General features: G+C 34.3%; 3 protein-coding genes across 4 annotated transcripts; 2 read left to right on the top strand and 1 right to left on the bottom strand.

Moving 5' to 3' along the window:
• Window positions 1-1,622: 1,622 nt before the first annotated feature.
• Window positions 1,623-3,354, bottom strand: LOC109062476 (transmembrane protein 70, mitochondrial-like). Its single transcript, XM_019079565.2, has 3 exons — window positions 3,088-3,354; window positions 2,394-2,493; window positions 1,623-2,237 (listed from the first exon to the last, which is right to left on the bottom strand). The coding sequence occupies exons 1-3, from the start codon at window positions 3,286-3,288 to the stop codon at window positions 1,792-1,794; spliced, it is 747 nt and encodes a 248-aa protein (XP_018935110.1). The 5' UTR covers window positions 3,289-3,354; the 3' UTR covers window positions 1,623-1,791.
• A 152-nt stretch (window positions 3,355-3,506) lies between these two features.
• Window positions 3,507-5,269, top strand: LOC109062479 (elongin-C). Its single transcript, XM_019079570.2, has 4 exons — window positions 3,507-3,665; window positions 4,012-4,040; window positions 4,235-4,378; window positions 4,589-5,269. The coding sequence occupies exons 2-4, from the start codon at window positions 4,037-4,039 to the stop codon at window positions 4,777-4,779; spliced, it is 339 nt and encodes a 112-aa protein (XP_018935115.1). The 5' UTR covers window positions 3,507-3,665; window positions 4,012-4,036; the 3' UTR covers window positions 4,780-5,269.
• A 3,984-nt stretch (window positions 5,270-9,253) lies between these two features.
• On the top strand, window positions 9,254-12,607 carry LOC109062478 (ubiquitin-conjugating enzyme E2 W-like). Of its 2 annotated transcripts, none has more exons than XM_019079567.2 (6): window positions 9,254-9,490; window positions 10,051-10,142; window positions 11,024-11,126; window positions 11,209-11,364; window positions 11,450-11,525; window positions 11,683-12,607. In XM_019079567.2, exons 1-6 carry the CDS (start codon window positions 9,476-9,478, stop codon window positions 11,694-11,696), a joined length of 456 nt encoding a protein of 151 aa, XP_018935112.1. In that variant the 5' UTR covers window positions 9,254-9,475; the 3' UTR covers window positions 11,697-12,607. The 2 variants fall into 2 exon arrangements, with proteins under 2 accessions (XP_018935112.1, XP_018935113.1); XM_019079568.2 differs by lacking the exon at window positions 9,254-9,490 and adding an exon at window positions 9,595-9,618.
• The last annotated feature ends 757 nt before the right edge of the window (window positions 12,608-13,364 follow it).

Below are 13,364 nucleotides of genomic sequence, written 5' to 3'. Positions count from 1 at the left end.
GTCCTGAAAAATACATGGAAAATGAGACTTTTTACTTTTTACCTGCTAATTTATTATTTTCTTTAACATTATGAGTACCATTAATAATGAACACATTTAATTTATGTTGAAATAGTTAAACAGTTTAAAAATTTTTGCTACGGTATTTAAATTGGTTCTGAAAATCATTTGTTGGAATGTATAATTAAGAGCTTTATTATATTTATGTCATGGCCATAAACTGTTTGGATTTTACAAAACTACATAAAAAGTGACATATTATTTTTATAGAAGGGTGGGAAACTGACACTCAAGTCTACAAGTCATAACGTGCCAGGTCACTTCTTGAGAGCAGGGGGAAGCAGTCACTGACAAGTAATACAATGGCCCTGATTAAAGAGAGAGCAAAGAGAATTATGGAAAGAGTAAAAATACCTTCTAGCAATCATTGTGCAAAACGAAGTGAAGTGACGTGACATACAGCCAAGTATGGTGACCCATACTCAGAATTTGTGCTCTGCATTTAACCCATCCAAAGTGCACACACACAGCAGTGAACACACACCCGGAGCAGTGGGTAGCCATTTATGCTGCAGCGCCCAGGGAGCAGTTGGGGGTTCAGTGCCGTGCTCAATGGCACCTCATTGTGGTATTGCTAGCCCAAGACTCGAACCCACAACCTTAGGGTTAGAAGTCAATCTCTCTAACCACTAGGCCACTACTTCCCCAACTAGTACACATGTGTATCTTAGGTTTAAGATTCTAAAAGGACATGGTAATGGGGAAAATGAGATAGGAAGGAAATAATATTTCAATGGTTTTACAATCTCTCACAAAACTTTTGCATTTCCCCGAGAAACCTGGCATTCACTCTCAAAACATTTGTGCAGGAAAAACATCGTTTAGCAAGCAAACGGCAAGTTTTTCATGAGAACGCAATACTCTTGCATTTAAATCCAAAAGCATTTAAATATAATTTTCCCACCTATCTCATATTTTTTGCATCACCATTTCCATTTAGGGGCTCTATATTCCAAGGACACAGCCTTTGTGACAATCTAAATAACCAATTATTAGTAAAATTAGTTATAAGTAATAGTCTTGTTAGAAACGTTTCTCTGTGTAAACATCTGTGAACACATCTTTCTTTTGCTGATAATAATTTAAGCCACTGAGTCAGCTGAAAATGTAAAATACTAATACAGGCTTTGAATAGATCAAACTGAATAATTTAGCAATTAGAGTTATATAACTGCACATTAATAAAAATGTTATTCAACTCACCTTCGTAGTTGTACCAAATGCTAAGATGCTCTGAGGAGCAGAATAATCTTCTCTCTGCAAAGGCAGAAGACACACAAGGCAATGCTACAATATAAAAAAGAAAAACTGAAGCATTCAAAAACATAACTGTCTTTTATTTGTGAATAAAACTTGTAGGCTAACAGATGTTATTACTTATCCGAAATTATCATAAAGTGTCACAGTAATGCTGTGCACTTAACTTCCCCTTTAGATAGAAAGGTCACTGGTTGTTCCTTTATTAAAAAAAGAGTGAGAATAAGGAAGTACAAGAAAATAGAAGTTAGACCATAAGATGAAATAATGCAACAAGCAAGGAATTCAGACAAGGAGCACAAATGTTAAATATGACTTTTCATTTATTTGCACTCCCGTACAAGTTTCTGCATCACAACTATACTGGATGACATACCAGCCTGTCAATGTGTAATACATTACAATGGTCCATTGAAATGATGAAAAGAAAATCTTGGTTGCCCACCAGCATTGGACAGACTTAGCTTGGACAAGTTAACTTTTATCTGGTTTGTTCAGGTCATCTGTGTCAAAAGAAAAGGGCCGGTCGTAACCCATGAGGTGGTTGTAGTCGTGGGGTAGAGGAAAAAGCATTGGGTTGACCAGCATTGAGCGTTTCTTGGCATAAAAGCTGGTGAACATCCGACTGACATCAGGGATAATGACATCACTCTGATGGAACACAGTCCGTTTCTCCACAAGAAGGGCGCTGTAAGTGATGGCCGTGTACATGTCTGTCTCTTTGTTGTGGAACAGGCGTACTACATAACCTTTGGTGATCAAATGGAGGAGAACAGGAGTAAGAAATGTGAAGAAACCTATAATGCCACAAAACGCCACTTGCAGTGCCAAGCTGTTTACACCGATGCCTGTTTTCAGGAGGACATATGGCATCACACAGAGACTAAACATGCTGCTGGAGTAGGAGAAAAACTTCACACCTATAACATAAGAGCAGATTTAACTCGTTAGATTATTTTAGAGGTCTAATGTAAAACATTCACTGCAGCCTTTGATAATTGTATCTGTTTGGTAGTTTATGTGGTGTTTTATAGTGTTATATAAATGCTGCATGTTCTCTAAATCAGGTAATTTACCAAGGACAGCTTTTCCCAGGTTGCCATTGTAGATCAATTCTCCATCTTCGGGCTGGACTGGTAAGGGGTTATACCATCTAACAGCACAATATGGCTGGACCTACGGAGATACAAATATATTAAGAGTAGCACTTCTGAACACTGAGATACAAAAACAGCTTCTCAATTAAGTATAGCTGTTTTTTTTTTTTTTTCATATTTTAGATTCAAATTTTTTGATTGCTTTATGCTTTTTTTTTAAAAAAATAATGCAGTAATAAAACATTACATTAATAAAAATGAATGTATTTTGAATTATAAAGTGCATTTTTAAAAGCTGTAACTTAAGCTTTTTGAACACTATATAATGTCATAATCATGTTTGAAAATAGCACCTAATTAGATCATGTGGATCGAAATACATTTTAAATATATTTACATTTTCTTACATTTACATTTTAAATTATTACATTTTCTTTTGATAGGTTTCTGCAGAACAGGGCAATTTCAATTCATTTTTTAAATTATTGTATATTAGAAATTGCTAAAATAAATAAAGTAAAATTAAATTAAATAATAAACGTATCTTATGTTTTTGGACCGGATCTACGGATCTGACGCTTCTCTGCTCGTTCAAATGATGAAAACATAAAAATAATAATAACCGGGCTTTTTCGTCCAGTCATGGCATATTTGCTATTCTTCTACTAGGTACCTTATTTGCATGTGCTTTTAAAAATGACCTTCGGATCTCATGCAGCAAATGATCCTGCCTCCTTAAAAGTGCAGCATGAGTGTGGCAAATATTCCTTTTGCTGTGTAATATCGGACGAACAGTGACTTGGAGATTTCTGATGATCTGTTGCTGATTTTTTAACAGACGCCGAAGCCCCTGTAAAATCCCAATCTGATACATTATTTTATCATGTGGTGTTTTCGCACTTCCTTAGACAGCAAGACGAGTAACCACCGGAAGCAATTTGGTCTGCGAGCACACATGCAGTCCATCTGATTATGGACTGCACAAAAACATCACAGGTTTAAAGATGTATATATCATACACATTACACTTTAAGGACACTTCAACCGAAAACACACAATTCTGATGTGTTATTAATTATTAAAGGATATCGAGGAGGACTCTTCATTTGTAATATCTATAACGGAGGTGCATTGATTCTTTGCCCGACAATTGTTTCCTGTTGTCGGCAGTGACAACAGAAGAAGCAGTTCCCAGAAGCTTATCGGAGAGAAAACTGAATAAACTTCCCAGACCTGCTCGATCTTAGTGAGGTGAGACATTATATGTTTTATTTAATTATTAATCTCGATTCGTGTGAATGCGGTCTACTGGAATATTTGTGGGAAAATGCGGTTTGTACGCTGTGCTTAAGCTAACTGAGAAGGTAATGATTTATTGTACTGCATGTATGGCCCAGACTCCCACAGGACTAGTGGAGCTGTTTTATTCTTGTGCCAAATGTCAATATTTATTTATTTTTAAATATAATGTATATTACATAGACAATTGGTTCTATATGACATCTATATGTGCTGTTACTAACGCTGCTGCATTTATAATTCTGTGGGGTTCATTTCTGTTCATTTAAAACGGTTCCATTCTTTCTTAATATTGCAGAGACTGAAAAGGGAAGGCAGTCAGAATGGGTAAGACATTTTAAATATTTGTAAACAAATGAATTAACTACTTATTCTGGACCTAGTCTGTCTATGTTGTTGGGAGAATAAAGCATACGATAATTTGAAAGTACATTTCTTAGATTAAGGTATATAATACAGTGGTTTTTCTGCATTATGTTATGTTGGTGGTTTGAGGGTATGATCGAATTAATACATTTTAGATGGAGAAGAAAAAACCTATGGTGGCTGTGAAGGGCCAGATGCCATGTACGTGAAATTGATCTCCTCTGATGGCCATGAGTTTATTGTGAAGAGAGAACATGCTCTTACATCTGGAACAATCAAAGCTATGCTTAGTGGACCTGGTGAGTATTTGTTAAAAAAGTAATGAATAACACTGGATTATGTTCATTTAAAATACACTATATACTAATAATTTAAAATGCATAAGCACTAATCATTTAAAATCTAATATATATTAGAGTTTCAATTATTAGTGCTGCATTGTTTTTTTTTTTTGTGTTTATCTTGATAAAGCATAAAAGAGAGAGTAACATTGTTTTGTCTGTTTTCAGGCCAGTTTGCTGAGAATGAAACAAATGAGGTCAACTTTCGAGAGATCCCATCTCACGTTCTTTCTAAAGTGTGCATGTACTTTACATATAAAGTCCGCTATACTAATAGCTCAACAGAAATCCCAGAATTTCCTATTGCCCCAGAAATAGCTCTGGAGCTTCTGATGGCTGCAAACTTCCTAGATTGTTAAACAAAAAAATGAAAAGCTCATACACGTCTGGATGCAGAATAAATATGAAAAGCAAAATATTACTGGTTTATTTTATTGGTTTAATACTTTTAGGTTTGTAAACAGAGATATGCTGTGCTGAATTAGAAGTATAACCGTTTTTGTTCATTTTTTTATATTTAAAATGTTTTTTTGTTTTTTTTTACAATTAGTTAACATCTAAGTTATTTTTATTTTACCTTTTATTGTTTTAAGCTTTGACCCAATATTAACTTGATCATTTCTGTGTTGCAAAATAAAGATGCCTGAAGTGATGATCCCATATTTTAATGAATAGGATAAACCAGACAGTCGTGTCATTTTATAATCTGTTTGTGTTAACAAATTCAAAATTCAGTTGAAATAGATTTATGCCTTTTCTGCACATGGATTCATCAGACATAAGTCTTGTAATTGTCTACAATAGTCATTTATCAGTTGTTTAATGAATAAAATCAGTTGTTCTTGAAAATATTTTGTTCATTTCTTTCCATTTTGTGGAGTACATATGTGGAGGAAACCCTTGAACAGTTCACCCAAAATTAAAATTTTGTCATCATTTACTCACTCAAGTTGTTCCAGACCTGTATGAATTTATTTCTTCTATGGAACACAAAAGAAGATATTTTGAAGAATGTGGGTAACCAGTTTCTGGTCCCCACTGACGTGTGTATTGATTTTTTCTTTTTCTTGTTTTTCCATACTATGAAAGTCAATAGGGCCATCAATTATTTGGTTACACACAAAATTTAAAATTAAAATTTTAAATTTTCTTTTATTTTTAACGAGAAAAAATACTACAGGTTTGGAACAACTTGAGTCAAGTAAATGGTGACAAAATTTTTATTTTTGGGTGAACTATCACTTTAATAAAACAGTGACTTCACTTATTAGTCACTTATTATTAAATATAATCATTTTGCTTTTTGAAAGTTAATGACTCCTGCAGATATAAATGAGGAATTAATATACAATTTATTGATATATATATAAGACATTTAAATTGATAAAATATTACATGAAAACATTCAAAATTTTAAATGCATAATTTATTATTGGTCACTACAATGGTGTGATACTTTTGTAGGTTTCCTTTAATGTTTTTGTCTTGCTGCTGTTCACATTTAGCTGAAAGTGTTTATTGGCAGGCTTCACTGTGACAAGTTTTTTATCCCATATATCAGGGCACGTTGTCACAAAAGGTCAATGAAATGTATCTTTCTTCTGCTATAACGGAGAAAGTCTACATTTAATTCAAGGTATGTAGGGCACTTGCACACATAGACATCAAATTCATTTAATAAATGAATATGTGTGTGTGTGTGTGTGTGTGTGTGTGTGTGTGTGTGTGTGTGTGTGTGTGTGTGTGTGTGTGTGTGTGTGTGTGTGTATTTCTGTTTGTGCACAGCTTTCCCTGTCAAACAGATAAAAAGTCAAAATATCAGGTCAGGTCGGGAAATGTTAAGAGACTGTCGGGTTCCGATGTCTTTCTCCCCTCAGCGCAGGTGCAGCACAGCAGTGTAGCACACAGATCAGCTGCACATCACATCAAAGACAGAGAGCCAAAGAAGTGATGGCCGCTCTCCCTCCCTTTTCAGTTGTGTTTGTCTTGCTGTGGAGGTGAAGCTAACTGTGCCTTGAATTTACAGCTAATTATCCAAAAGGCAAAATAGTTAATTTGTCTTGCTAGCATCCATGACTCATGAAAGCTACCATGTAAGTTGGCTAAAGTTTAGCTAAGGCAATTGGAAGTCTAGTAAGTTAGACCAGTGTGTTCTTTTACTGCATGATTCAATTTATTAAAATAAATTTAGAATGATCACAAAATTCAAGATATGGGGGCAGAAATATATTTATATATTATTTCACATAGTTAAACAGTATCACGTGAAGGCTGACGTTTTTTCCACCAAAACACAGCTTGATTACAAATGTGATTTTGATTTTATACAGCAGTTCAATAAACAAGAATGTAATATTAAGACACTTACGTTTTAGACACAATATTGACTATTTTGCTCTATTTCACCAACAAATATACAGTGCACAGCATAAATGAGTACACCCCCTCTGAATAAATATAAAAGATGTATTAACATAATGATCACTAAAATAATTAATGGAAAGATGGCAAAATTGAAACATATTAAACATATACTTAATAAAAACAACAAAATGTATGGCAATATTTTCTGTAAGATAAGTAAATTAGCCAAATTTGTTTAAATGAAGGATTGCAGAAATGAGTACACCCTAGATTTAATTCAGAAAATGTATAATATTCTAATACTTAGCATGTCCTCCAGAACTTAAAGTATAGTGCTCTGACCCTTCTTGGCACTGAGTGTACAAGTTCATGACAAATTTTCACATCTGTCCTGTTTAACTCCTGGACAACCTCCTTAAATGCTCTGGTCTTTAATGGGGAGTTTTGCTCAGCTCTTCTCTACAGAATCCCCCACAGCTGCTCAAGAGCGTTAAGATTGAGTGAAATACATGTCCACTGAAGGATTTTCACCTTTGGAGAATTAATATCTTCATTGCATGCTGAAAAAATGTCCAATAATGCAGGGAATGAGGGGAGGGTAGCATCTTCTGTTTCAAGTTTTTGTATTATATCACACAGTAGTGTGTGAATTCATGCCAGCGTTGATAAAGCACAATCCTCACACCTTCAGCACTCATTCATCCCTACAGTATATAAAAGCTTTACTACCACTGAACATCACTGTGGGTACCAAGCACTTCTCACTGTACTCCTCCTCTAGCAACACCAGAACATGTTGAATGCTTTTGGATCTGAAATGGTTGACTTGGTCTCTTGAGACCAGAGTATGGATTCCCAGAAGTCTCTAGTTTGTGAATATGGGCCTTGGAAGAGGTTAAATGAGTTTATTTTGCATTGCTACAGTAGGTAATTCTAGTGGTGACAACAACCATGCATGTCACTTCTGCAGGCTGCGTCATACTCTGTGAGATAAAGTGTCACTCTTTTCATGGCTTTTGCCGGCTCCTAGGCTCTTGCATTTTATCTCTCCTGCTCTTTTTCTAGCAAAAATTAACTCGTCATTAAATGAAAACTTAAAGTAAAGACCTGATTATTTCAGGAGCCTTATCACAAGTCCATTGTTTTTGAATGTTGGTGCTACTTCTGCTAAATTTTCACATTTAAAATAATAAGTTGGTATTCCTCTTGTAACATTGTCCTCTTTTATGCTAAAAAATAAGTCCGCTGGCAGTTCTCTCCCAAGTGGTTCCACTGCCGCCAGCATTAAGTATGTGTATGATTCAGTGAGCTATATAACACTTTTAATTGTCAGGAAATGACTTGCCTTTAAAAATTTTGGTTCAATATACTTACCTGTTGATCAAAAATAGCCTTAAACCTATACACTTTTTTTTTTAAGTTTAATTTAGTAACTTTCAGGAGGGTGTACTCATTTTTGTAACACAAAATTGTATGACTTTGATAAGAAAATCCTATTTTCCTGAATAATTTTGGCATTCTTCTTTGGTAATTGATCAAGCAGGCTTGTCGGAACATTACATCTCCAAAGAACCTTAACATGTCTTCTAAGTAAAGAGTAATTGCTGATTTTTTTTAAGTTTTAGAGGGCGTGTACTCATTTATGCTTTGCACTGTAATTCCAATTTGCGTCTCTGAGCAACATGACGCTTTTTTGTCAACTGTTTAAAATGATTCGGTTCAGGCGCAATGACTCACTTATTAACAGTGACTTGCTGCCACCTACTGGCAGTTTTAATTTCACATTTAAAGTATATTTCTTTTTTTTTTCTTTCAAATATCAGTATTTAACGTTTAAACAGGTTAAATGCATTCATGTCACCAATGCATCTAAATGCCCCTTCTAATGCAGCTTCTGTGTTTTCTCTGCATCGCAAAGATTAATTTTGTCAATACTGATTTCATTTGCTCAATAACAGCCCAAATGACTTATATAAAGAAATTTGATTGAAAAGATGATACACACTTTTAGAAAAAAAATAAAATGGCTTTAAAAGTTAAAAATGCCCATAAAAGAAAAAAAAATCAATTTAAACTTATTGGAAAACATTAACTTCTATTACTGCTACGAACTGATCACCACAGAGAATATGAAGCATATCAAAAACTTTAGGAGTCAGCTGTCCACGATTGTCCTTACCAGCACAATAACAAACTCCGCAAAATATGGTCTAATTTTCGTTAACCCGAAAAATATTGAGATATTTTTTTTGTCAATATCGCACACCCCTAATACAGACTATTTAACGTTTTGTTTAGAGAAAAAGAAATTAAATAAATATGAGAAGTGCCCTTTTTTCCACTAGAGCCCCTGCCCCTTTTAAATGTGTGTGCACGGCCCTGTACCCACATGAAATTGACTTTTAAAAATAAACCCACCCTCAGCAATATTTACTGGAGTAAAAAGTGAAGCAAAAAGCGCAGTCTCCCTAATTCGGGTTCTTCTACATAACGTTACAATACAGTTGTTTCGTGTTTTCTTACGTAAAAAAACGCATCTTTATAGTGTTTTGGCTTAGATAAGAGGATTTCGGCATGTTCACCTGTAGTACCTCCCCCTAAACATTGTTGCAAACTGTTGTTGCATTGCGGTTCCGAGAAAAAACCCGATCAGACGTCATTCGGCCAATCGCCTCTCAGGGGCTTTCCATCATGGCGTCTATGCAGGTGAGGATCTTCCTACATACTCAAGCAACTATTTTCAAATAACAGTATAAACTATTTTTCAAACATAGCTGTGACACGTACCGGGTTTCGTCCGGTGTCCCTGCCAGTATTGATCTGAACCCAGCACAGTAAGCTGTATCATTTGTACGCACGTTTGTTTACTTTGTAAGCTAACGTTCAGTCAGTCTGACAACCCAACAAACTCTGTGCTGTCACATCACACACTGTTGTGGCGGTGGAAGACGATCCTTATGAAAGGGATATGAAACAGAAATAATGTAGCAGAGTTCTACCGGAGCTGTAAATAATTGTAATGGTGCTTAATCGCTAGCTTCTATAGCAGTGCAACTCGTTTGACTAGCTCGTTGTTAGCAATCTGCTTGCTAGTTGCATTTTCTGTTCTTTTCGGACACTAGGATTCAATTAATGTGAAGTGTTTATATTTTTAAAATCATACACGTTGTATTAAAATGGTGTATTAGTGCTTTAGAATGGCGTAATGAGGGCTTGTCCGGTTTTTACTGAGTTGTTTCTTAAATCAAGCTATTTTCACTTTCCAGAAGCGATTACAAAAGGAATTGTTGGCATTGCAAAGTGATCCACCTCCTGGAATGAAACTGAATGAGAAAAGTGTGCAGAACACAATCACTGAGTAAGTTGTCAAATGTGTAAAGTTGCAAGATGGAGCAGTTGAGGCAACCTGCAATCTTTCCTTACAGTTGGCATGAAATGAAAATTCATACTTTTCTAAATACTCTAATAGACTTTACTGTGAACAATTCATTCATACACAAGTTTTATTATATTTTTTAAAAAAAACAAATGTTTTGAACTCATAATGTTTAATCAATATGTCATATGAAAATGGCAGAAGTGTTGAAGCATGCAGACTTTTCCAAAAATGAAATCATCTTAAACCCTGCCCTTTCAAGCCCAGGTTTATCTTCCTCCACTGTTGAGTACAAAAGTATTTCTTCGGTTTCATTTACTCAACCTTATGTCGTTACAAACCCATAAGTCTTTAATTCTTCATTGAAACACAAATAAAGATATTTTTAATGAAACCTGAGAGATTTCTGTCCTTTGACTAGTGAAGAAGTTTATAAAGAGATTGTAAATGTTATCTTTATAAGTCTAGTGGTTTGATCCAAGTCTCCTGAAAATACATGCTCGCTTTCATTCACATATAAATATTGATTGACCTACATAGAGCACCTTAAAGGTTTGTTTGCTTAAACATGTTTGCATCACATGCATGTTTTTATAAACTTTTCATCATCAAAATCTTGGTAGAATGGACTTTCAGTGTAGGGACAGAAATTTCCCAAGTTTTATTAAAATAGCATCAATTTTGTTTAGTCTCATGGGTTTGGAACGGCATGAGGGTGAGTAAATGATGAATTATAATTTCGGGTTAAAATAATCCTTTAAAATATTAAAGTTTTTGTACTGAATGGGTTGATTTATATTTATTTGAGTCAAAGCAAGAATCAATGATTGTATTCTCATAAATACACCTGTGTGTTTGTCCAGGTGGTTTATAGATATGGAAGGTGCTCCAGGTACTCTCTATGAAGGAGAGAAGTTTCAGCTCCTCTTCAAATTCAGTAGTCGATATCCTTTTGATTCACCTCAGGTAAACTGTGAATCTTTTATAATATGTTGGTGTTTTTTTTGTCTAAGTGTCAAAACTGATTGCTTGTTGCTATTGTTTCTAGGTAATGTTCACTGGAGAGAATATACCCATCCATCCGCACGTCTATAGCAACGGTCACATCTGTTTATCTATTTTAACGGAGGACTGGTCACCAGCTCTGTCGGTGCAATCTGTTTGTTTAAGCATTATTAGCATGCTGTCAAGCTGCAAAGAAAAGGTACATTTAACCTTTCAGTTGACCAAATTGGGAAAGGTTAATAATTCATTAATTGCGGTTGTCTAATGAACTGTTTGCTTTTCAGCAACGTCCTCCAGATAACTCCTTTTATGTAAAGACATGTAATAAGAATCCAAAGAAAACTAAGTGGTGGTATCACGGTGAGTATATCCCATTATCTTCTATAGAACTACTTTTCATCCGAGTTATTTTAGTGTCAGATATTTTAGTGTCTGACCTAAGTTCAATCACTTTGTTTGCTTTGCTCTATCTGTATGCTAAATTCATGTCTTCATCTACTTTTGTTTTGTTTTTCAGATGATACATGCTAGTATCCTCACAATTTTGATATATAAACAGACTTTTCCAAGTACATCAAGTACTTTAGGATGCAGTCTTTTGGGTTAAGACTGAACCAGCAGACCCTGGGATGGTGATTTATGTGTGGATTAGGCGTACACTTCTGCTGACTGGAAAAAGTGCATAAACACTGCAGGAATGTAACCCACCCAGCAAGTATATTTTGTGGGAAGCAAGAATTTTTTTATTTTATGTTTGATTTATGTTGTATTGTTTTGCACCGACTGTGCAATAATAACTTCAGTGTGAGTTTTGGAATAAAAGGAAAGTCAGTGCAAATCAGAAACCCAGCTACTGTGATGGATCAATCATCTAAAGCAGAGACAGATGTCTATCTTTGCCGTGCTTGGTTATGCACTGTGAAATTCGAACAAGGCATATTTTTACAAATATTTTATGTAATATTTTTAGCTGAATATTTTAAAACCATAGTTTCTTTTAAAACGTAAGCCATTTTAAGTTGAATATTGTAGCTGGGTGTGGTGTATAGTAGGTTATTATTCTGATGAATGTCATATTTACGAATATGTACAGATTTAATGCAGGGTGTTGATCATATGACATGATCTTAGGTTATTTGGAATTACACAGAGGCTTTATGGGTTAGGATTTAAGCACTGGTTTTATAGATAGACCCCCACTTTGTGTAGTTAATACGAGATAACTTTAAGCATAATCACTTTATCTTTTATGTGAAGCTCTATCTAGGTATATTAAAATTGTCTGTTTGATTTTATGATTTATCCTACTGTGCTGGGAAAGGTTACTTTTCCATGCTGTTAGCTTTAGAAAAAGTAAAGTTTGTCTTCATTGTTTTGTTAAAGCTTTATTTAACTTTATTTAAAAGAAATGTTCTTATTAAAGTAATATATTTTGAAAAGCTGTCATGTATTTCAAGTAGACTACTTTATAAATGTATATTGTGTGACTTCAGATATTGAGTAATGAACTTATCCTCAAAATGGTCAGACTCTGATTGTATACAAACAGTGTGGTTTATAGTATATAAGGCAATTATGTCAATTACAAACACCAGCACTGATGCTAGTTTTGGATTGAACGCTGATCTGTCCACTAGAGGGAAGCACAGTAATGCAAACAGATACGTAACATTCACATTCATGTTTGTTGCAGGCATATAGCAGAAAACTTCTAAGCTACTGTTCAAAAGTTTAGGGTTAGATTATTTATGTATTTATTTTAATGCAAGGCTGTATTTATTTGTTTAAAAATACAGCAAAAACAGTAATATTGTAAAAAAATATTCATTATTAAATTTTTTTTTTTTTTTTCAGTTTTAATACATTTAAATATCTACATTTATTCCTGTGATGCAAAGCTGAATTTTCAGCATCATTACTCCAGTCTTCAGTGTCACATGATGCTTCAGAAATCAGTATACTGATTTGGTGCTCAGGCAACATTTATTATTATCAATGTTAAAAACAGTAATGCTGCTTGATTTTTTTTATTTTTTTTGTGTGAAAACGTGAATAGAAAGTAACAGTGTAAGTCACTTTTGACCAATTTAATGGATAATTGCTGAATTAAAGTATTAATTTCTAAAATAATAAATAAAAAAAAAATCTCTTGAACAGTAATGTAAGTCTTGATACTATATTAAGTTTTGTTAGAACAAT

Source organism: Cyprinus carpio, chromosome A2 (assembly GCF_018340385.1).
Source record: "Cyprinus carpio isolate SPL01 chromosome A2, ASM1834038v1, whole genome shotgun sequence".
In the NCBI taxonomy this organism is placed as follows: Eukaryota; Metazoa; Chordata; class Actinopteri; order Cypriniformes; family Cyprinidae; genus Cyprinus; species Cyprinus carpio.
Note: the sequence above shows the minus strand (reverse complement) of the source record. Positions and strands in the feature narration are given on the sequence as shown.